This window comes from Oncorhynchus masou, chromosome 24, assembly GCF_036934945.1.
Source record: "Oncorhynchus masou masou isolate Uvic2021 chromosome 24, UVic_Omas_1.1, whole genome shotgun sequence".
Classification (NCBI taxonomy): Eukaryota; Metazoa; Chordata; class Actinopteri; order Salmoniformes; family Salmonidae; genus Oncorhynchus; species Oncorhynchus masou.
In genome coordinates, this window is record NC_088235.1 from 92,195,600 (window position 1) to 92,217,943 (window position 22,344).

General features: G+C 45.4%; 2 protein-coding genes across 5 annotated transcripts; one reads left to right on the top strand and one right to left on the bottom strand.

The window, feature by feature from the left end:
- Positions 1-210: 210 nt before the first annotated feature.
- LOC135513029 (amidophosphoribosyltransferase-like) lies at positions 211-9,457 on the bottom strand. Its single transcript, XM_064935676.1, has 11 exons — positions 9,325-9,457; positions 4,787-4,853; positions 4,246-4,452; positions 4,028-4,140; positions 3,782-3,927; positions 2,099-2,171; positions 1,858-2,009; positions 1,564-1,691; positions 1,229-1,450; positions 851-971; positions 211-763 (listed from the first exon to the last, which is right to left on the bottom strand). The coding sequence occupies exons 1-11, from the start codon at positions 9,453-9,455 to the stop codon at positions 591-593; spliced, it is 1,533 nt and encodes a 510-aa protein (XP_064791748.1). The 5' UTR covers positions 9,456-9,457; the 3' UTR covers positions 211-590.
- LOC135513027 (multifunctional protein ADE2-like) lies at positions 5,265-14,756 on the top strand. Of its 4 annotated transcripts, none has more exons than XM_064935672.1 (16): positions 5,265-5,691; positions 6,025-6,504; positions 6,615-6,668; positions 6,783-7,307; positions 8,004-8,075; positions 8,538-8,686; positions 9,945-10,004; positions 10,101-10,137; positions 10,305-10,502; positions 11,165-11,343; positions 11,561-11,740; positions 11,878-11,991; positions 12,140-12,223; positions 13,149-13,329; positions 14,156-14,314; positions 14,422-14,756. In XM_064935672.1, exons 1-16 carry the CDS (start codon positions 5,280-5,282, stop codon positions 14,586-14,588), a joined length of 3,051 nt encoding a protein of 1,016 aa, XP_064791744.1. In that variant the 5' UTR covers positions 5,265-5,279; the 3' UTR covers positions 14,589-14,756. The 4 variants fall into 4 exon arrangements, with proteins under 4 accessions (XP_064791744.1, XP_064791745.1, XP_064791746.1 ...); XM_064935673.1 differs by having other exon boundaries at positions 6,076-6,504; XM_064935674.1 differs by lacking the exons at positions 5,265-5,691; positions 6,025-6,504; positions 6,615-6,668; ... (1 more) ...; positions 8,004-8,075; positions 8,538-8,686 and adding an exon at positions 9,573-9,647.
- Positions 14,757-22,344: the final 7,588 nt, after the last annotated feature.

A 22,344-nucleotide genomic window follows, 5' to 3' on the forward strand; every position in this document is an offset into this window, starting at 1 on the left:
TTTACAGGAGGGACAGTGATTAGTCTGAAAGTAGGGAAACAGGATTCAACCACTTTGTATACAGGATATAAGCAAAATACATTTACAGGTCAATTTAGTAGAGATTTAAGGCTAAATTAAATGGAAGCAAGTTGTTTTCACAGCGTATTTGGTTTGAAGTTGTGCGTCTTACAGCCACTTGTAACTAATCTCTCCAATGAGAGTAAGGAGTCAGAATGCTAGTTTTTAATAACAATGGAATATTATGTGGAATGAAAAGGCTGGGTTGATATGTAATACATTGACGTGCATAAGGTTATTGTGTTGCCAGAGTGGAAGCATCAAGGCCCAACAATTTCAGACCAAAGCAGGCCAGGCACCACTTAAACTGTAACAGCTTTCAGGAAAAATTTAGTAGCTACAGCAATTCTGTGTTTACTTGTCAAGGTGAGGCCGTGCCCCAGGCACCCATACTGTGACCAAGTAGGCTCCAAGAGGCACTTCCTTGGTTAGAGTATGGTTAATGTTCACACTTTAGACATTAGATTAAGTACAATAACAGCAGTAGTGTGGTCAAGATAGTGGTTGCGGTTTGAGGTTGGGGTCAGCGTTCACCACTCCAGTTCCACAGGGTATTTGCCTGTGAGGCAGGCAGTGCAGTGGCCCACTCTCCTGCTGGCCTTGGTGTTGGTGCTGATCCGCTCATCCTTCTGGAGGGAGGGGATTCCCCCCTGCACCGCTGACACCAGGCCCTCCACTGACAGATACTGCACGCTGGTGGCACCTACATTACAGAACAACATTGTTTTAAGATCTGGACCACACACGTCGAATAATAAGTACATCGAATAATAAGTATTCCAAATCTCACCAATGTAGCCAGCAATGTCCTTAAACTCTGGCCTGTTAGCAATGAGTTCCTCTTTTGTGGGGATGTTGATGCCCATGTAGCAGGGGAACCTGATGGGTGGGGAGGCAACGCGGATGTGGACCTATGGGAGGGGAGGTCAACAACCAAAATGAGTGGTCATTACAGACAGACAATGTGAGACCCGATGTCGTCTTTCATTGTCGAGAAGGAACCTGCAAGTAAGCATTTCATTGGACGATGTATACCATGCGTATCACATACATAAGACTAATAAAACTTAACTGAAACTTGAGTAATCAACCATTATAAACAAGACTAACATGCTGTATAATTTATATTAAGAGCAGGACTGATAATGATCAACTCTGGGCCACTCACCTCTGTGGCTCCTGCTTCCTTCAACAACTTGATTATGGGGGCGATGGTGTTGCCCCTGACGATGGAATCATCAACAAGCACCACCCGCTTGCCTGCAAAGTTGTCTGTCAGTGCACCAAACTTCTTGGCCACCCCCAACTGCCTGAGGCGTGTGTTTGGTTGAATAAACGTCCTCCCAACGTAGCGATTCTTACACAGAACCTCTACGTACGGCAGTCCCGACTGCAGAGATGGAACAGAAGAGTACAAACTGAAGCCTAGAATATTGTATGAATATGCACGAGTCAGAATATGCACCCTATTGCTATCAACATTCAATAGGTGCCACAACTCACCTGCTCCGCGTATCCCAGTGCAGCAGGAGTAGCAGACTCAGGCACAGTGCTGACCACGTCTGCCTCTGTAGGGGCCTCAATGGCTAGCTGCCGTCCACAGCGCTGCCTGACTGTGTACACCATCTGACCTGCAACACCAGGTGGAAACACTGAGGAAACTATAGCTAGTCTGGCATCAGCTAAAAAGCAAGTAATGTGCTGTAACCTCCCAGCCAAACTATTTACTACTCTCACTGACTCAGTACTACAACTTAAAACGTTTTTGTGTTATTAGCCAGGACCATCTATGCCTACCTTCAAATATGGAGTCTGGTCTGGCAAAGTAAACATATTCAAAGATGCAAAAGGCAGGGAGGTCTCCCTCGGGGCGAGGGACGATGCTTAGGGACTTCACACCGTGTTTAGAGATCTGGACTATCTCTCCAGGCATCACCTCTCTGTGGTACCTAAGGAACAGACAGACAGAAGCTTGTGAGCCACAGGACCACACGTTACCATGGCAATAAGAGGTTGGTCACTGGTGATGAGAGCTCACTTGGCACCGATTGACTGGAAGCTGCAGGACTCTGATGACACCACCCAACCCTCTGTGTCTCTCTCGCCAGCACCTGACAGAGGACACAATATGGCCTTGTCAATTATCCATCCTCTCAATTTTATATACAGTACCAGTCAAAAGTTTAGACACACCTACCCATTCAAGGGTTTTTAATAACACATATGGAATCATGTTGTAACCAAAAAAAAAAGTTAAACAAATAAAAACATTTCGCATGAGATTCTTCAAAGTTGCCACCCTTTGCCTTGATGGCAGCGTTGCACATTATTGGCATTCTATCAACCAGCTTCATGAGGTAGTCACCTGGAATGCATTTCAATTAACATCAGTTTTCCCAGCAGGAAAATGCTTCCAGCAGGACAATGCTCCAAGCCACACAGCCAGGTCAATCAAGGTGTGGATGGAGGACCACCAGATCAAGACCCTGTCATGGCCAGCCCAGCCTCCAGACCTGAACCCCATTGAAAACCTCTGGAATGTGATCAAGAGGAAGATGGATGGTCACAAGCCATCAGAGCCGAGCTGCTTGAATTTTTGCGCCGGGTGTGGCATAAAGTCAACCAACATCCATGTGAAAGACTGGTGGAGGGCATGCCAAGACACATGAAAGCTGTGATTGAAAATCAGGGTTATGGGGCCTCCCGGGTGGCTGGGTTCAAGTCCAGGCTCTGTCGCAGCCAGCTGCAACGGGGAGGCCCATGGGGCGACGCACAATTTGGCCTAGCGTCGTCCGGGTTAGGGAGGGTTTGGCTGGCAGGGATATCCTTGTCTCATGGCGCACTAACGACTCCTGTGGCGGGGCGGGCCGTGCGCAGTGCACGCTGACCACGTGTGCGGTGTTGCCTCCGACACATTGGTGCGGCTGGCTTCCGGGTTGGAAGCGCGCTGTGTTAAGAAGCAGTGCGGCTTGGTTGGGTTGTGTTTCGGAGGACGCATGGCTCTCGACTTTTGCCTCTCCCGAGTCTGTGCTGGAGTTGGATACCACGAAAATTGGGGAGAAAAGAGGGGTACATTTATTTTGTTTAAATCAGGGATATTCCACCAAATATTGATTTCTGAACTCTTCCTAAGTTAAAACATTAGTATTTTGTTGTTTAAAAATGAATATGGACTTATTTTCTTTGCATTATTCGAGGTCTGACAACACTGCATCTTTTTGGTTATTTTGACCAGTTGTCATTCTCTGAAAATGAATGCTCTAAATTACAATATTTTTATTTGGGAGAAATGTTGTCAGTAGTTTATAGAATAAAACAAAAATGTTCATTTTACCCAAACACATACCTATAAATAGTAAAAGCAGAGAAACTGAATTTTGCAGTGGTCTCTTTTTTCCAGAGCTGTATATAGTTGCGGTCAAATATATTGGCACACTTGCACGACTCACTATTTCTTCTAAAATAATGACTTATTTATATATATTTTTTTACTTTGTGTTCACACAAGTATTTTTTTGATTTACAAATTGCACAGGACCAAAAAATACAATTTAGAACTTTCACTTTAGTCAAAAAAATGCCTGAATCATAATTTGGTGTGCTAATATATTTGACTAACTTTACATAGATTAGTAACTCTGCTCGTAGATGAGTTAAATCAAAAATACACATGACAAAGACACACAAATACCATGCAGCGCTAAGGAAGCACCAAAAACACCTGCAGTGTGGAGTTTAGAAATGGGGACGAGGCGTCCAATGCTGAGCGGTCTGTTTCCGTACGGGTCACGGATAGCATAGATCACATCTGTGTACATCACCAGCAGTGAGTAGGATGTAGGGGTCTCATGCATCAGGTTCTTTATCCTGCAATAGAAAGAATAACAATCAATCAAGATGACGATCTTTACAGGGCGTAAAAGAAATGGGGTATTATTGGAATGGATTAGAAGGCCATAGTATGGACCTGGCCACCCAGTCAGGGGCATCCAGCTCCTCCATGGGCGGTGTCAGAGCCAGCAGCTGGGTGATGAGCTCACTGTCTGAGCTGGTGGAGAGACCCACGCCGTGACGCATCACCTGCCATACACACACAGTTATGTATGCTTATACACAAATACACAATAATCAACTACAATATAAACAAATGCACACACAGTCATTGCATATGACAGCATGGCCCACCTTTTTACGCAGTGCAGCTGCATTGACCAGCTCCCCGTTGTGTGCCACAGCTATCTTGCCGTGCAGTGTGTCCACTACAAAGGGCTGGCAGTTCTGCAGCTCAGAGATGCCCGTGGTGGAGTAGCGTGTGTGCCCGATGCCCAGGTTACCATAGCGCAGCTTCAGAAGGTCCTCAGGTGGAAAGGCATTGTTCACTAACCCCATCCCCTGTGAAGGGAAGCAACACACCAAATCAGAACAATAACATATGCAGACATCTTGGACATTCATAAAAATAAATACAAATTGTAGCCAAAATGTGACTGGTAAAGCTTTAACGTGATGACATAACTTGTCTTATTTCTGTACAGCAGGTTCCCTCCCCGTCTGAGACTTGAGTTGACATGTTAATGTGTTTTGGGGGAAAAGTGGTGGTATTGTGCTTAGTTTGAGGACACTGAAAGGATGTTGAGTAATCATCATTATCTGGAATGAGTGATTAAAGCCATGTTTCTCTTTCATGTTGTCTTACTGGATGGTTCTGTATGTCACACATTTTTACCTTGAGGGTGTTGTATGTTGGTGGGTTGACTCCATTACTTGTGACGATTCCAGCACTTTCCTGACCCCTAAATAAACAAAGACAAATCAATTGATTGAATAACATTTAGGTTCTAGTCTTAAGACAATTTGCTTAATGCAACATGTTTGAGGCTAGCTTTTCTGTATGTATACTGTCTTAGGGCAGACTTAACCGGTTTGGTAAAGGAGAAGTGTTTAGGAACAGAGGAAAAATGATGGGGTAGTATGTGTATCTGCAGTGGAGTTGCCTTATATGGAGTGGCCTTGCACTGCAGCCTCAGCCAATTTGCCAAGCTGCTTCTCGGATTACAGTACATCCGTTCCTCCCCCACACCACACAGCTTAAGCCAGTAGTGAGGCTGCTTTGATTTGGTGGGCGTTCCTCTCGGCTTAACCGCCTGGTTGCCTTGGGAACCAGGCACCAGAGGAAGGGGGACTGGGAGAGAAAGAAGCATTTCCAGGTCAGCTCAAACATGGAGAAAGGAGCAGGGAGACAAAGAGGAGGTGAAGAGGAGGAGATTCTAGAGGTGGAGGAGACAGGTGCAGCAGGGCAGTGGAGGGAAACGGAGGTGCTGGCTCTTCTGTCAGTGTGGGGGGAGCTGGGAGCAGCTCAGAATTCAGGTGTACGCAGTAGAGCCACATTTGAATGCATCTCAGAGCAGCTGAAAAGGCTGAGCGTGCTGCGTGGCTGGAGGGAGTGCCAGGCCCAGTGCAGGAGGCTGGGACTTCAGGGCAGGAAGGCTGAACAGCCAGGCACATCCACCAACTACAGCCAGGGGGAAGCAGCCATGATGGACACCCAAATGAACCAAAGTGACTGGGAAGAAAAGGAGGATCTTACCAGTGAGAAAGAGGCTCACTCTTCCTCAGTCATAATACAGGAAGGTAACTGGATCAGTGTACTGGCTGAGAAAAAAAAAATAGTAAAATGCTGACACACTGGACTTTTATAGACTAATTTACAATAGAATAAAATCAGAAGATGATTAGTATACACAAAAGTAGTCTAATTAGCATAATCTTTGAGGTATCCCTCATTTAGATAAAAAGGCCGCTTCATGACAGAAATGTTGACTCAGACATAACTGGAGTCACATACCATTAGCCAAGAAAAAAGGTTACACTGAATCTAAATAAACCAGAGTATCAGTAACAGACAATTTCAAAAATGGACCCCCTGATTGACATTCCTTTAAAAATGCATGTGTGTTTGTTTAGGAGGCCTGTGTCAGATTCTTCACGAGGCTCTCCCTTATGCCCAATACGTAGGCCGCCATTGGACAGATGAGGAGGTGCGAGCTCTGCTTTGTGTCTGGTCTGACCGCCACGTCCGCCAACGCCTCAAAGGAACGCTACGCAACAAGGCCATCTTCCAGGAGATGGCCCGCTGCATGCAGAGGGGCTTCGGAGTGGTGCGCAACTGGAAACAATGCCGCACTAAATACAAGAACCTCAAGTATGAGTACAAGACAGCCAAGAGTGCCCAGGACGCTGCAGGCAGCAGTGGAAGTGGCCCAGGAAGGTACATGAAGTTCTTTGATGAGGTAGAGGCCATAGTGCTGGACAGGGGATTTGAAGGGTGCCAGGATATGCAGAGAGGACCTGAAGGGGACCAGGGAGCTGGGAGGCTGGGCCCTCTTGAAGGCAAGACTCAGTCTAAAGAACCTGAAGGAGACCTGGTCATTGAGATAGACGATGGTGAGATTTTAACAAAAAAAATAATACAAGTTTACAGCTAGTGATGAGATACTGAATGAATACATTGCTTCGACCTACTTTTAACATTTCTAGAACAATGCATCTTTCAGATGACAACAGTGACGATTATGAGCTAGACACAGACCAAAACCAAAGGGAATCAGGTATGTATAATCAAATAACCTATAGCAGAAAAGCCTTCTGAAATGCTGTGCAGTACATGGGCTTGGCATAATTGCTTATGCTCACTCTATTCTACATTCTGTCTCCCATCCTAGGAGTCCATCTATCACCATTGGATCAATCTAGCTCCGAGCAGTTCCACGTGGTAACGGTGTCTGACACAGGCCGGAACTGGAGTGACCAGGAGGTGCATGCTCTGATCCAGGTGTGGTCGGAGGAGGGTGTGTGCAGGCAGCTGGAGAGCTCCACCAGGAAGAGGGATATCTTTGTGCAGATCTCCTGCCGGCTACTGCAGCAGGGGGTGGAGCGTGACTGGAAGCAGTGTCACACCAAATACAAGAACCTCAAGTACCTGTATCGCTCCCTACAGAGGGGCAGGGCTGACAGCACAGACCCACGCCATCTCATGAGGTTCTATGATGAGGTGGATGCCATTTTGACCAGGTCTGATAGTGGACCTGCCATGGGATATGAGGAACAAGCAGAGGCTGGCGCCATTTTGGCTGGGGCCATGGTGGGGTATGAGGATGACACAGGTGCCATGACTTGTCCAGTTAACTCTTACACAGCTCAAAGTCATGAGGTTATCCCAAAGAATGAGGACAAACAAACACACACAGGTAAGAAAGTGACTCCTTTGTAGAGCAACCTAAGGTCACTCCAAATCATTTAGTGGTGACTATATAAAAGTCACCACTAAATGCATTTGTCCACAGGCTAGAATGCAAACAAACAGCTATGATTAGTGTGTTTTCTGTCTGTAACTGACCACAGTGGGGGCTGTCCTGGGTATCCAGGTCATGTTGCATTCCTGTATTTTGACCTTGAGATCACAGTAGTCCATTATTAAACACTCCCTGTTCAGAAATGACTCTCCATATCACAACAATTTAAAAAGAAATGGGGGGGGGGGGGGGTAACTGCATCCAATGTGTCCCTCATGATGTAAGCTAAACCGTGGAAATGAATTCCTTGTGACTCGGAACATGCTTCTGTTAATCAAACAGAACGTGACCCACCCCAGCCCCCTTTCATCTAAGACAATGGCTTCCCTGATTGACTGATAATTGGCTTCCTTCATACCTGTAGTTTAGTGGTGACCATAAAAAAAAATATAGCAGACACTCCAACGCCTGCCATTACATCTTCAGACATATCCCACATCTTTTGTTGCCTATAACAAGCTAAACTATAACATAACAAAATATACCCTATCAGCCCCAATGCTGGTAGTTTGAGCCAGTAGAACCTGGTTGGGGAAAACAAGTTATGAAATTGTGCATTAGTGATGTTGCATGCCTCTGTGTTCCTTCCAGACAATTCTGATACCGATAAAAGACAGGATCTGACTGCAAAAAGAGGACTGAAAAGGAAAGCATTGATTCAAGGTTTGAAATTGTACCTCCTCCTTCCACAATTATGTCTCATCTCATTTTTAAACCCACTCGCGACCAAAGGCTCAGTAACAGAATAATGATGGACGTGTGACTGTGAGTCAGTCCTGTGACTTACCAATAAGAGTCCTGATCTAATCATGGGAGAGTGGGCTGGCGAGAGGAGTCAAAACTGCTGAGAATGTGCAAAAACACTAGCCTTCTTTACAAAACTGCAATTTGAATTCAGTGTATCCATGTGCTCAAAACGCAGAACAATAAGATTGCAATCTGCACATTCTTTAGTGTACATTTTTAAATGTTTTCTCAGAACACATCAGCACAATCAACTTGAGAGGACCAAGGTCAAGAATCAGACTTCTACACAAAAGTGATTGATGAATCAATGATGAAGGCATTTAACCCCTCAACTCAATCTCTCGTGTATTAGCCCTTTTGAATCCCTGTTTTCTTTAGATACCTGTAGAATTGTGAAGAAAAATGATACTGGGAGCAGCTGTGCTGAGAGTATTGATTTCCAGTGCAAATTGGAGGAGGAACAAAACATTCCCATTACAGAGATCAACTCAGTCTACTCAATGGCAGCCTCTGTCCGACAAAAACAGGTAGGCCTAATTACGTCCGAATGTTACAAATGATGTTAACACCATTGTAACCAGTTGACTGTTGTATATAATAGGAGTAAATATGTCTGAAAGTTGTGGCACACAATACCATCAAGAAAGATATTGAGGAGAGTCTGCATTGGAGAAATGTAGCAGTCTGGAATCCAAAGAAGTCCAGAGATCGCCATACTTTAACGGGAAACAACGTAACACAATGTACAAAGTTGGGGCGGCAGGGAAGCCTAGTGGTTTGAGCGTTGGACTAGTAACCGGAAGGTTGCAAGTTCAAACCCCCGAGCTGACAAGGTACAAATCTGTCGTTCTGCCCCTGAACAAAACAGGCAGTTAACACACTGTTCCCAGGCCGTCATTGAAAATAAGAATTTGTTCATAACTGACTTGCCTGGTTAAATAAATAAAAAAAGTTGAAAAGCAATGTGGAACGTTGACGTCACACCTCCACGTTGTTTTGAGACATTGCGAACTCCAATGCATTCTTTAAGTGATGAAAGTTGTAACCATTATAGCAGTGTAGCTAATCAATTATGGGCAAGATAGTGGGAATTTGTGATTAGCGGATGGCTATACAAAAGTTAACGACGCTATTTAAATTTGCTACCTAGAAAACATCAACTCACCTATGTTGTAGCGCGACAAGTCCCAAAGTTAACACTTGGGCAACTTCTAGTTGTGTTGGCCATTCTCCTGCGGCAACACAGCCGAAAACTCCGCACTCTTCTCCGATGCCAGATTCTTCGAACTCGCTCATTCTTAAATTCCTGGGCCTCGGTTGCTTGTCTACTTCACACAGCGTGTATCTAGCTCCACGCTTCAAACACTGGCCACGTGTTGACAACAGAGCTATGGCTTAACGAACGGGCTCAACCTACAGGGATACAAAATGGGGAACTTCATTGACGTCCCTGACAACAGACGGAGTACTGCGTGTCAAATTGCGAAAGTAATACAAACTCATATCGATTAGGACTTTGACTGAGAACCGATATGTAGTCATTCACCCTATTTTTTTTGGTGATAAAGTTATTAGATTTATTAGAAAGTATTCAACAGATACTAAGTAAAAAAAAAAAAAATCAAAGACACCTATTTTACAACTATGTCAGTGTTTGGGTTGGTCTGATATGTTGGGGTGAGCCGCGGAAGAAAAAAAAGTTTTCCCCACGTGGTGAGGCCTACATTACTATAATTGGTTATTCCTGAATCAATACTAAATTGTAATTGGCTTTTCTGGATTCAGAAAATCAGTCGTGACTCCTGCAGCACATTTCTCTTTCTGCGCCGAATCCACGAGTTGCAGGTAAAGTGGCGAGAATTATAGATGAAAGTAAGATATTTTTGGTGTACAGTTCCCACACTGTTGATTTAATTTAACTTTACTTGCTTTATTTTTCAGATTTTTAGATTATCTACCAACATGGCACCTGCATCAGGTATGGTTTCATGTAAAATAAAACTTGTACAACATATTTTTCTTCAGTTGCAAACAGCATCAAGTCGGAGTGACAATATAATTGGATTCCCACTGTAAACCCGCGTTTCCGTAAATAAGTGTTTGAGCGTCGATTTCGTACTGATGTTTTTCTGCTTTCTGTTAAAGTGCTGAAACTTGGACAGAAACTAAATGAGGGAAAGACCAAGCAGATATTCGAGCTCGTGGATGAGCCAGGCCATGTTCTGGTCCAGTCCAAGGACCAAATCACCGCCGGGAATGCGGTGAGGAAGGACCAGATGGAGGGTAAGGCCGCGATCGCAAACAGAACCACGAGCTGTGTTTTCAAGCTACTGCAGGAAGCGGGTGAGTCTTCTGGCTAAAGTGTTTTCAATTGTCATTCATGATTGTAGTTTTTTAATGTTAATGATTAGTTTGGTTATGTGTCGGTGAGTGTGATAACTAGTTTAGATGTGCCCTCCTCCATATATTCATAATATTCTGTAATCAATTTTAAAGCTTTTTTGTAATGTGTGTGTGTGTGTGTGTGTGTGTGTGTCTGGGTGTGCCAACGTTCATGAGTGCATTTGTCCACAGGCTAGAATGCAAACAAACAGCTATGATTAGTGAGTGTTCTGTCTAACTGACCACAGTGGGCAGCTGTCCTGGGTATCCAGGACATGTTGCATTCCTGTACTTTGACCTTGAGATCACGGTAGTCCATTATTAAACACTCCCTGTTCAGAAATGACTCTCCATATCACAACAATTTTAAAAGAAATGGGGGTAATTGCATCCTGTGTGTCCCTCGTGATGTAAGCTAAACCGTGGAAATGAATTCCTTGTGATTCGGAACATGCTTCTATTAATCAAACAGAATGTGACCCACCCCAGCCCCCTTTCCTCCCCTTCATCTAAGACCATGGCTTCCCTGAATGACTGATGATTGGCTTCCTTCACAGCTGTAGTAGTGGTGCTGTTTAATCACCAATGGCTGAATAAGTCCTCGTGTTCTTTTTATACCTCAGGCATTAAGACAGCCTTTGTAAGGCAACAGTCGGAGACTGCGTTCGTGGCGGCCCACTGTGAGATGATCCCCATTGAGTGGGTCTGCCGGCGGGTGGCTACTGGATCCTTCCTGAAGAGGAACCCAGGCGTCAAGGAGGGCTACAGGTTCTCCCCTCTGAAAATGGAGATGTTCTTCAAGGTGTTTGTGTGTATTTGTATCTGTCCAATCATGCCAAGCAGAGAAAGTCTCTCTGATAATCCAATCTTCCTGCTTAATTTGCACACATTCATTTTCTGCTCAAGTGAAAACATTGCAAGTTAGGTGCTTCATCCATCATCAATCTTCATACAAATATTTCCTTGTTCTACAGTTTACATCGTTATCTGAAATCTTGGTTACTATTTGTTTGTCTTAGGATGATGCCAACAATGACCCTCAGTGGTCGGAGGAGCAGCTGCTGGAGACTAAGTTCTCTCTGGCTGGGCTCAACATTGGCCGCTGTGAGGTGGACATCATGAACCGCAGCACTGTTGCCATCTTTGAGGTTCTGGAGAGGGCCTGGGCCACCCAGAACTGCACACTGGTGGACATGAAGGTATGTGGCTCAGCACCACCCTCAGATGGTCAGGGGAGGTAATGAAGTGGACCATTGTTTTGCTCTTAGTTAGTTCTCGAAGTTTTGAATTGAATGTCTTCCCGTTTAATTAACATGCATTTCTGACTGTTTGACAGATTGAGTTTGGTGTGAATGTCCGCACCAAAGAAATTGTGCTTGCTGATGTGATTGACAATGATTCCTGGAGGCTGTGGCCTGCGGGAGATCGGAGTCAGCAGAAAGACAAACAGGTGAGATGGTCTGCTGCATAGCTCTGTCCAATGCTGCTATCCTGCCTTCCCTTTATGGAAAAATGCTAATGTTGCCATAATTTAACCACCTCAGATTTTGAGTTGCACCATGTTAACTGTAGTTTAACCTGTGTCCTCTTCTCTGCAGGTGTACCGGGACCTGAAGGAGGTGACTCCTGAGGCCATGCAGATGGTGAAGAAAAACTTTGAGTGGGTCTCTGAAAGAGTGAAGGTAGGCTAGCTTTGTGTATCCCACTAGTCCGGTGCCCTTTAGCCTAAAATAACAGGAGCTGACTAGCTGCATCTCTTATCAGGAGGACAACCACTAGTTTGTTTTGAATCAACATACCGTAATGATAGAGGATCAGGGCCCAGATTTACAAAACACTTCTTACGCAAAAACGTAAAGATTCTTAAGAAAAAATAAGAACTTCGTAAGTGCAATTCCTCAATATTTTAAGAATTAATGATTTTCATACAAACTTCTTAAATGTCTTTAAGATGTGTGTTGCTATGCAACTATTTTAGCTAGCAATGGCAATCATGTTATCTTATTTCTTACTGAGATTACTGTTCTAAAACATGTTCTTGGGTTTAAAATGATCAATACTGAAACTTTCAGATTAAGTTTGTGAATTAAACAATTGCTTTCATGAGCTTTTTATCTCACTGCCCTGAGTTTAAGACAAGGGTTTAGCTATCTTGGAATTAACAACATTTCCAATAACTTTATTTTCAATAATCTAATTTCTAAGGTGAAATGTAAATACATAAGAACCTTTTTGAAGAATAGTAACTTAAATCTATTGTTAAGGAAAAAATGTCAGTTAAGAAATTTGTGAATCTGGGCCCAGGTAGTTTAACATGAACTTGTCTGTTAATTGAGGTCCATTCCAGTGTTATAACCTAGACATTATGCGATTTTTTTCACGTGAATCCCAGCATTTAAAATAGCTCAACCTTTTTGTGACCAGTCTTTGATCAACCCGAGTAATCTCAGATTTGCATACTCCCTCACAACCTCTGTCAATTTAACCCAGTTTGTTTTAATCTCTCACATGACACACACAGAGACATGATACAAGTACAGCCCATAGTGAAATAGTTTAGGTCTGGCATTCAGTAGAGACTGACGGGGTGTCTGTGTGTGTTCCTAGCTTCTGCTGGAGCCCAAGGCCTGTGGCAGAGTGGTGGTTCTGATGGGCTCCACCTCTGACCTAGCCCACTGTGAGAAGATCAGGAAGGCCTGTGGCTCCTACGGAATCCACTGTGTCCTCCGAGTCACCTCTGCACACAAAGGACCAGACGAGACTCTTCGCATCAAAGCTGAATACGAAGGTGGGCTGAGCTCAGCCTTATAGCCCTAACCTTACTGGCAACCCCTAACATGCTGACCAGGCCGCTTGTGTTGCATGTGCGAGCGTTGCAAAATAAATGTACACATACATGATATTCGATCATTGCACACACACTGCTCACACGTGCCAATGAGCATCTGCATTGCCATGTGCTAAAATAGAAGTTAGTTCTATTTGTGATGCTCCAAGTCCTGCCTCTCCCATCTCCTCGTTGGAATTTAGGAGTATATACGCACGTGGGTGATTGAATGATGAACGGAGGTCGGTTGTGGTAATGCACCTTATTAAAGTTGGTTGCCAATCGCCATATAAAGTCCAAAGAAAAAAGAGCCTGCGGTAAGGAGGGGAGATGACGAGAAATGAATTTGGTTCATGATTTTATCTGTGGACTAATTGTCAGAGTAGAGAACCTTTGCATTTCAGGACAAGCTAGCTAGCTAAATAGGACAAATTAGTTAGCAACAGCAAGCTAGCTAAATTGCCCTAAATGTTTAATGCCTTTTGACCTGTCCCTAAATGAATATAATTGGTTCTGAGTTGGTTTTGATATTTCAACCTGCGTGTCCTGATCACGTTTGGTGTGGGTGGACAAAAAAAAACAAGAACATAGCTACCCCTCTCTACATAGATTGTACAAGCCGTTGCCTGCTTATGTTTATTGAAAGTGGAAGATTGTGGTACATACATTTTGAATAATGGCTCGGTATGTGGAGTAACTGTGTAGTATACTGGCTAAAATAATGCCTATCTGATATAATATATTTTACTCTTCTGTATGGGTGGGCTAATGTGCAGTATTTCCCCAGGAGACGGAGTACCGACTGTGTTTGTGGCTGTGGCGGGCAGAAGCAATGGCCTTGGTCCAGTGATGTCAGGAAACACCGCCTACCCAGTCATCAATTGCCCTCCTATCACTCCTGACTGGGGGGCACAGGACATCTGGTCATCTCTTCGCATGCCCAGCGGTGAGTACATCCCTCCATGTGGTCTGTCTTGCTGTGTGTGTACAGTAATGTATGGTTATTCTCCTTAAAATGAATGTGTTTACCCTGACTGCTCCTCTCTCCCAAAGGTCTTGGCTGCTCCACAGTCCTCTCCCCTGACGCTGCAGCCCAGTTTGCAGCTCAGATCTTTGGGCTCAGTGACCACCTGGTGTGGTCCAAACTGCGGGCCTCCATGCTCAACACCTGGGTGTCTCTGAAGCAGGCTGACAAGAAGCTGCAGGCCTGTAGCCTGTAAGGAGCCACCTGTACTGTACCATTCCAATCCCTGTCAGAGCTCTCTAAGATGGGCATTGTGAAGGGTCACTGCTTGGCTGTGTCATGTCTAAAATATTTACCATGTAAAATCAGCCCTACAACACATTTCTCTAATCATTCCCTTAATAAAGTGATTCATGTGTATAAACATCTGTTTTAGATTAGTTTTTCTATTTCATATACAGTATACCTTTGGTCATAGTGTATGTGGACACCTGCACGTCGAACATCCAATTCCAAAATCATGGTCATTAATATGGAGTTGGTTCCTCCTTTGCTGCTATAACAGCTTCCTTTCTTCTGGGAATGCTTTCCACGAGATGTTGGAACATTGCTGCAGGGACTTGCTTCCATTCAGCCACGAGCATTAGTGAAGTTGGGCACTGATGTTGGCCGATTAGGCCTGACTTGCAGTTGGCGTTCCAATTCATCCCAAAGGTGTTTGATTGCTTTGAGGTCAGGGCTCTGCAGGCCAGTCAAGTTCTTCTACACCAATCTCAACAAACCATTTCTGTATGGACCTCGCTATGTGCACAGGGCATTGACATGCTTAAACAGGAAAGGGCCTTCCGCAAACTATTGCCACAATGTTGGAAGCACAGAATCGTCTAGAATTTCACAGCCACAGACTATTTGTCCTCCGCCAAACTTTACAGTTGCCACTATGCACTGGGGCATTTGGCAACTCCTGTAATCTGCCAAACCCAGATTTGTCTGTCGGACTGCCAGATGGTGAAGTGTGATTCATCACTCCAGAGAACAAATTTTGTCCAATGTCAGCTCCAGCTGACGCTTGGCGATCTTAAGCTTGTGTGGGGCTGCTTGGCCATGGAAATCCACTTCATGAAGCTCCCGACGAACAATTATTTTGCTGACGTTGCTTCCAGAGGCAGGAACTCTGTAGTCAGTGTTGCAACTGAGGACGGACAATTTTTACTCTCTTCAGCAGTCCCGTTCTGAGCTTGTGTGGCCTACCACTTAGCGGATGAGCTGTTGCTCCAAGACGTTTCCACTTCACAATAACAGTAGTTAGTTGACCTGGGCAGCTCTAGCAGGACAGAAATTTGATGAACTGACTTGTTGGGAAGGTTCCAACCCATAATTTAAATATGGCAATGTACTGTACAGACATCTAAAATGATTGGCACCCTTGATAAAGATAAGCAACAAAATACTGTATAAAATAGTTAATACAAATACTGATCTATACACTTGGGTCCTCTACCAGGCAAGTGGTGTTCCAGTTTTAATTGTTGCCATAGAAAATGAAGAGACAAATGCCAATTACACACTGAGTTATTTGCCTTTCCCCATGGTGATGAATGACAAATGGATTTGTCATTCATCGGGGTATAAAAGAGGTAAACAGGAAGCCGTGAAAGGCCACAATACAGTTCCTTAAACTGAGATTAATTTTAAAAGGTAGAATGTTAATGCAGTACAACTATGTACTCAGTCACGAAACAATTTCACGGATTGAAAAATAAATATTTTACCTTTATTTAACGAGGCAAGTCAGTTAAGAACACATTCTTATTTTCAATGACTGCCTAGGAACTGTGGGTTAACTGCCTGTTCAGGGGCAGAACGACAGATGTGTACCTTGTCAGCTCGGGGATTTGAACTTGCAACCTTCCGGTTACTAGTCCAACGCTCTAACCACTAGGCTACCCTACCGCCCCATAAATGAACACAAGAAACACGAACAGCGTATCAACACGATACAGAAACAATGACTGGGGAAGAAACCAAAGGGAGTGACATATGGGCAGGTAATCAAGAAGGTGATGGAGTCCAGGTGAGTATCATTATGCGCAGATGTACGTAACGCTGGTAACACGTGTGCGCCATAACGAGCAGCCTGGTGACCTAGAAGCCAGAGAGGGAGCACAAGTGACAGTACCCCTTCCCGGGGATCCCGGGGATCAGGAGTGAGCGGATCGCCTCCGCTGAGGCGCAGAAACCTGACGAACAGGCTGAGGAGTGGGAGTCTGATGAGCCGGCTGAGGCACAGGAACCTGTTCAACCAGCTGAGGCATGGGAGCCCACAAACCCACTGAGCCGTCCCAGGTAGCTCCGGCTCCAACACCCGGACCCGACATCACCTCCAACACAAAAACCAAACAAACAAAAACGCTCCCTGATGCTTCCCTTTGTTGAGTCGTCATTCTATAACGATGTACGCGGAGTCGGGAAGCAAGTTCAGGGGTGAATACATTTAATAAATAAACAAACACATCAAGAAACACGAACAGCGTACCAACATGATAAAGAAAAAATGACGACTGGGGAAGAAACCAAAGGGAGTGACATTTTAAAGGCAAGTAATCAAGGAGGTGATGGAGTCCAGGTGAGTGTCATTGTGCGCAGATGCCCGTAACCATTGTCCCAGGTGTGCGCCATGAGGAGCAGCCTGGTAACGTAGAGGCCAGAAAGGGAGCACACGTGACATGTATAGTACATTTTATTAATTTTAATTATAAGAATCATTAGGGGTGCCAACAATTGACACCTTTCTTTTTGGGATTAAAAAAAAACTTGTTAAATAAATCTATTATCTAAGCAACGGTTTTACTATAAAATAATATGATTCCCCTCCCCTTGCATACAAAAGGCCTACAGCTCAGTATTTTTTGCTCATCTTTATCAAGGGAGGCAATAATTCCAGATGTGACTGTACAGTGCATTCGGAAAGTATTCAGACCCCTTCACTTTTTTCACTTTTTGTTATGTTACAGCCTTATTCGAAAATTGATTAAATACAAAAAAATCCTCATCAATCTACACACAATACCCCAAAATGACAAGGAAAAAGCAGGTTTTTAGAATTTTAGCAAATGTATTAAAAATAAAAAAAACAGATACCTTATTTACATAAGTATTCAGACCCTTTGCTATGAGAATCGAAATTGAGCTAAAGTGCATCCTGTTTCCATTGATCATCCTTGAGTTTCTACAACTTGATTGGAGTCCACCTGTGGTAAATTCAATTGATTGGACATGATTTGTAAAGTCAGACACCTGTCTGTATAAGGTCCCACAGTTGACAGTGAATGTCAAAGCAAAAACCAATCCATGAGGATTGTATTGAGGCACAGATCTGGGGAAGGGTACCAAAAAATGTCTGCAGCATTGAAAGTCCCCAAGAACACAGTGGCCTCAACAATTCTTAAATGGAGCCAAGACACTTCCTAGAGCTGGCTGCCCGGCCAAACTGAGCAATTGGGGGAGAAGGGCCTTGGTCAGGGAGGTGACCAAGAACCCGATGGTCACTCTGACACATCTCCAGAGTTTCTCTGTGGAGATGGGAGAACCTTCCAGAAGGACAAACATCTTTGCAGCACTCCAACAATCAGGCCGTTATGGTAGAGTGGCCAGGTGGTAGCCACTCCTCAGTAAAAGGCACATGACAGCCATCTTGGAGTTTGCCAAAAGGCACAGAAAGGACTTTCAGTCCATGAGAAACAAGATTCTCTGATCTGATGAAACCAAGATTGAACTCGAATGCCAAGCTTCACGTCTGGAGGAAATCTGGCACCATCCCTACAGTGAATTATGGTGGTGGCAGCATCATACTGTGGGAATGTTTTTCAGAGGCGGGGACATAGAGTTAGTCAGGATCGGGGAAAGATTAACGGCGCAAAATACAGAGAGATCCTTGATGAAAACCTGCTCCAGAGCGCTGAGGACCTCAGACTGGGGTGAAGGTTCACCTTCCAACAGGACAAAGACCCAAAGCACAGCGAACATCTCTGGAGAGACCTGAAAATAGCTGTGCAGCGACGCTCCCCATCCAACCTGACAGAGCTTGAAAGGAACTGCAGAGAAGAATGGGAGAAACCCCCCAAATATAGGTGTGGCAAGCTTGTAGTGTCATACCCAAAAAGACTCTGCTGTAATCTCTGTCAAACGCGTTTCAACAAAATACTGAGTAAAGGGTCTGAATGCTTATGTAAATGTAATATTTCAGTTCTTTTTTTTTTTGCTAAATTGTCTAAAAACCTGTCAAACCTTGATCTGTTTCAACCGTCCTGTGCTTTTCTCCACCCCCCAATAGTTGGCTCCCGTTTTCCCCTGTGTATTTATACCTGCGTTTTCTGTTTGTCTGTTGCCAGTTCATCTTGTTTTAATATTTTTCCTTGCTCTCTAGTTCTTTGTTTCTAGCCTTTCTGGTTCTGACCTTTCTGCCTGACCTGACCTTTCTGCCTGCCTGCCATTATGTACCTGTCAGACTCTGACCTGGTTACAAACCTCTGGATTTCCTCAACCTGCCCTTTGCCTGCCCCCCGTGTTACAATAAACAATCTCAGAGCTGAACCATCGGCCTCCTGTGTCTGTATCTGGGTCATATCCTGAGTCGTGATAGTACGAACTGGCCATGACTGACCCACCAGACCCACCTGACCCATCGGACCAGCTCCGCAACGCTGTCTCCGTCCAAGGAGTCACCATTGGTAACACGAGGAAGTACTTCAAGACCTTATGGAAGGACTCCAGCAGAATGCCACGCTTTCACTGCATTGCTGGAGCAATTCTGTGGGTTATCTACTTAGCAGCAAGCCACAACAGAAACCCCCCTGACTCAGTTACCCAGCTACCAGTGGCGCTTCTCCCCAATCTACCCCGGCTTCCCGAGAACCCTGTTGACCTCCTCCAGAGCACTACGCTGGGGATCCAGGATCCTGCAGTGGTTTTCTCTCCCAGTGTTCTCTCATCTTTGAGCTGCAGCCCTCTTCGTTTCTCTCGGATCGCTTGAGGATAGCGTATTTGATACGACAATCCACTGTTTGCCTCAGTCTGGAGGAGTTTGTGGCGGAGGTTAGAAAGGTGTTTGATTCTTCGTTGTCCGGGAGAGAGGCTGCTCGTAAGCTACTGCAACTGCGTCAAGACTCCTGTAGTATGGCAGACTATGCTGTAGATTTATGCACTTTGGCCGCCGAGAGTACCTGGAACCCGGAAGCTCTGTTCTACATGTTCCTGCATGGATTATCGGAGGTGGTTAAAGACTAGATCGCAGCCTGGGAGCTTCCCATGGATCTCGACTCTCTCATAGCCTTAACCATACGGATCGATGGGCTGCTACGGGAACATTGGAGGGAGAGGAGGTCTGCTCCCGGTCACACTCGCTCATCCACTGTGCCGACCTCACCTCCGAGGAATCTGAGAAGTCCCCGGGAGAATCCGATGTCACCCGAGTACCCTTGGGAATAACAAAGGTGCTTTCGACTCACTTCCTCCGGAGCCCATTTAACTGTGCAGAGCCAGATTGTCTCCTGCTGAACACTTACGCAGACTGAACACCAAGAGCTGTCTGTACTGTGGACAGCAGGACATATCAATCTATCTATTGGCGCTCTATTGGCAGAGTCACTCACAATATGTTTCCCATTAACATGAAAGTGTCAGGTAATCACAGTGAGTCTATGCAGTTCCTGCTCATTGAATCCCCTCACGCACCCGTAGTTTGGGGGTTTTCATGGCTCCAGAGGCACAATCCTCTGATCGACTGGGCCACTGGTCTGAAGTCGGCGCAGCCTGCCCCGGGACGTCTTCCTCGGATCTCTCCGCCATTCCCGCAGAGTACCAGGACCTCCAGGAGGTTTTTGACAAGGCCCACACTACATCTCACCCTCCGCATTGACCCTACGACTGCGCTATGGACCTTCTCCTGGAAACGACACATTCCCTGTCGGGTCCAGAGACCAAGACCATGGAAAATATACATTGAGGACTCTCTTGCTGCAGGGAGTATTCGTCCATCTGCCTCCCCGTTGGCGCAGGGTTCTTCTTTGTGGAGTAGGACAAAACCCTGCGCCTGTGTATCGACCTCCTGGGCCTGAATGACATCATGGTTAAAAAAACGTTACCCTCTACCACTCATCTCCTTGGCTTTCGAGCCTCTCCAGGGGGCAAATATTTCTCAAAGTTGGACCTTCGGAACACCTACCATCTGGTTCAGACACAGGAAGGAGACGAATGGAAGACAGCTTTAAACATGGCTAGCAGGCACCACGAGTACCTTGTTATGCCATTCAGATTGATCAATGCTCCCACAGTTGTCTAGGCCCTAGTCAACAATATGCTCCATGACATGTTGAACCGGTTCGTATTTGTCTACCTTGACGACATCCTTGTTTTTTCCCGGTCAGTTCAAGAACTCGTCCACGTAAGACAGGTCCTTCAGCATCTTCTGGAGAACCAGCTTTTTGTTAAAGCTGAAAATTATGAATTTCATCACTCCACCATCTACTTCCTAGGGTAAGCCATTGCTGCTGGAAATATTAAGATGGACTCTGACAAGGTGAGAGCGGTGGTGGATTGGTCTCAATCCACCTCGAGAGTGCAGCTGCAACGTTTCCTGGGGTTTGCTCATTTCTACCGCCGCTTACTCCCGGGTTACAGCACCTTAGCTTCCGTGATGGAGGTTGACACCTCGGACGTCGGAGTGGGGGGCCGTCCTGTCCCAGCGTTCTGCCCAGGACCAAAAGCTGCATCCCTGCGCTTTCCTTTCCCATTGTCTTAACCCCGCTGAGAGAAACTACGACGTGGGAAATCGAGAACTACTTGCGTCAAAATGGTGTTGGAGGAGTGGAGGCTCTAGGCAAGCTCGATGGGCCCTGCTATTATGGGTAATTTTCCAATACATGTATTGTGAAATCTTAAAGTAGTAAACAGAATCATTATGGGTTTAAGGGAAGCTAATACATAATCTTATAATTATCCTCACACATGCACCTGCATTATGTGTTTATATGTGTTATTTTTGTATCATTACTATGGTCACGCCATCAATAATATCTACGTCCTGGAGTGTGTACTAATAAAAGGAGGGGAAACCAAGTAACGATGGGCTTAGATAAATTAGAAGTAAGACTAGGAAACAATAGTGGCAGAAAACCAAAAGGTTTTGGTCATTTACATAAAGAGGCGTGACTATGTATGATGTGTCAAACTGAAACTGTATATAAAGAGATCCGAGTCTGAGACCGGCAGTTGCCCGCGGACCAGCTCGGCTTGTTACTTTGAAATAAAGCCTATTCTGAACTTACAAACTCCAGTGTTTAAGATATATTTAAGAACTATTTCCACGACACTATTCACTCAGTTCAACTGTACCATCTCCTACCGTCCGGGATCCAAGAATGTGAAGCCGCATGCGCTCTCACGCCTCTATAGCCCCGCTGCTACACCGTTGGACCCAGAGACCACCCTCCCTACCTCTTGTCTAGCGGCTGCACTCATCTGGGGTATAGAGAACCAGGTCCGTGAGGCGCAGCGCTCCCTGGGTGGGTGGGCGGCTAACCGGATGTTTGTCCTGGACTCTGCCCTGTTCCCCGGTCCTGGAATGGGCTCGTTCCTCCAGACTTGCCTGCCATCCTGGCTCCTGTAGGACCCTGGCCTCGCATGACAACGTTTTTGGTGGCCCACCATAGTTCTTGATGTCTCCGTGTTCGTCGCCGTCAGCACTGTGTGTGCTCAGAATAAGACTGCAGCAAGCTCCGTCTGCCACCTGTTCCTCAATGCCCCTGGTCTTTATATATCCCTGGACTTCGTTACTGGTCTCCCTCCATCAGATAGCAACACCACCCCTCTTCTCAAGACCACCACCAGGTGGACTGCCACCGGACCTCTGCACTCCGCTAGTCTCGGGCAGAGGCTATGGCTGTGCATTCGGGATCTGCTCCTCCGGGTGGATTCCCATAAACTTTCCCCTCATTTTATCTGCCTTTTCCAAA

Excerpts from the sequence above, each read along its gene's own strand:
- LOC135513029 (XM_064935676.1), bottom strand. The coding sequence starts at position 9,455 with ATGAGCGAGTTCGAAGAATCTGGCATCGGAGAAGAGTGCGGAGTTTTC. Across the intron at positions 4,141-4,245 it reads CAGCTGCACTGCGTAAAAAG|GTGATGCGTCACGGCGTGGG; the intron begins GTGGGCCATGCT and ends TGTGTATGGCAG. Across the intron at positions 2,172-3,781 it reads TTCTAAACTCCACACTGCAG|GTGCTGGCGAGAGAGACACA; the intron begins GTGTTTTTGGTG and ends GTCCTCTGTCAG.
- LOC135513027 (XM_064935672.1), top strand. The coding sequence starts at position 5,280 with ATGGAGAAAGGAGCAGGGAGACAAAGAGGAGGTGAAGAGGAGGAGATT. Across the intron at positions 13,330-14,155 it reads CATCAAAGCTGAATACGAAG|GAGACGGAGTACCGACTGTG; the intron begins GTGGGCTGAGCT and ends GTATTTCCCCAG. Across the intron at positions 14,315-14,421 it reads ATCTCTTCGCATGCCCAGCG|GTCTTGGCTGCTCCACAGTC; the intron begins GTGAGTACATCC and ends TCTCTCCCAAAG.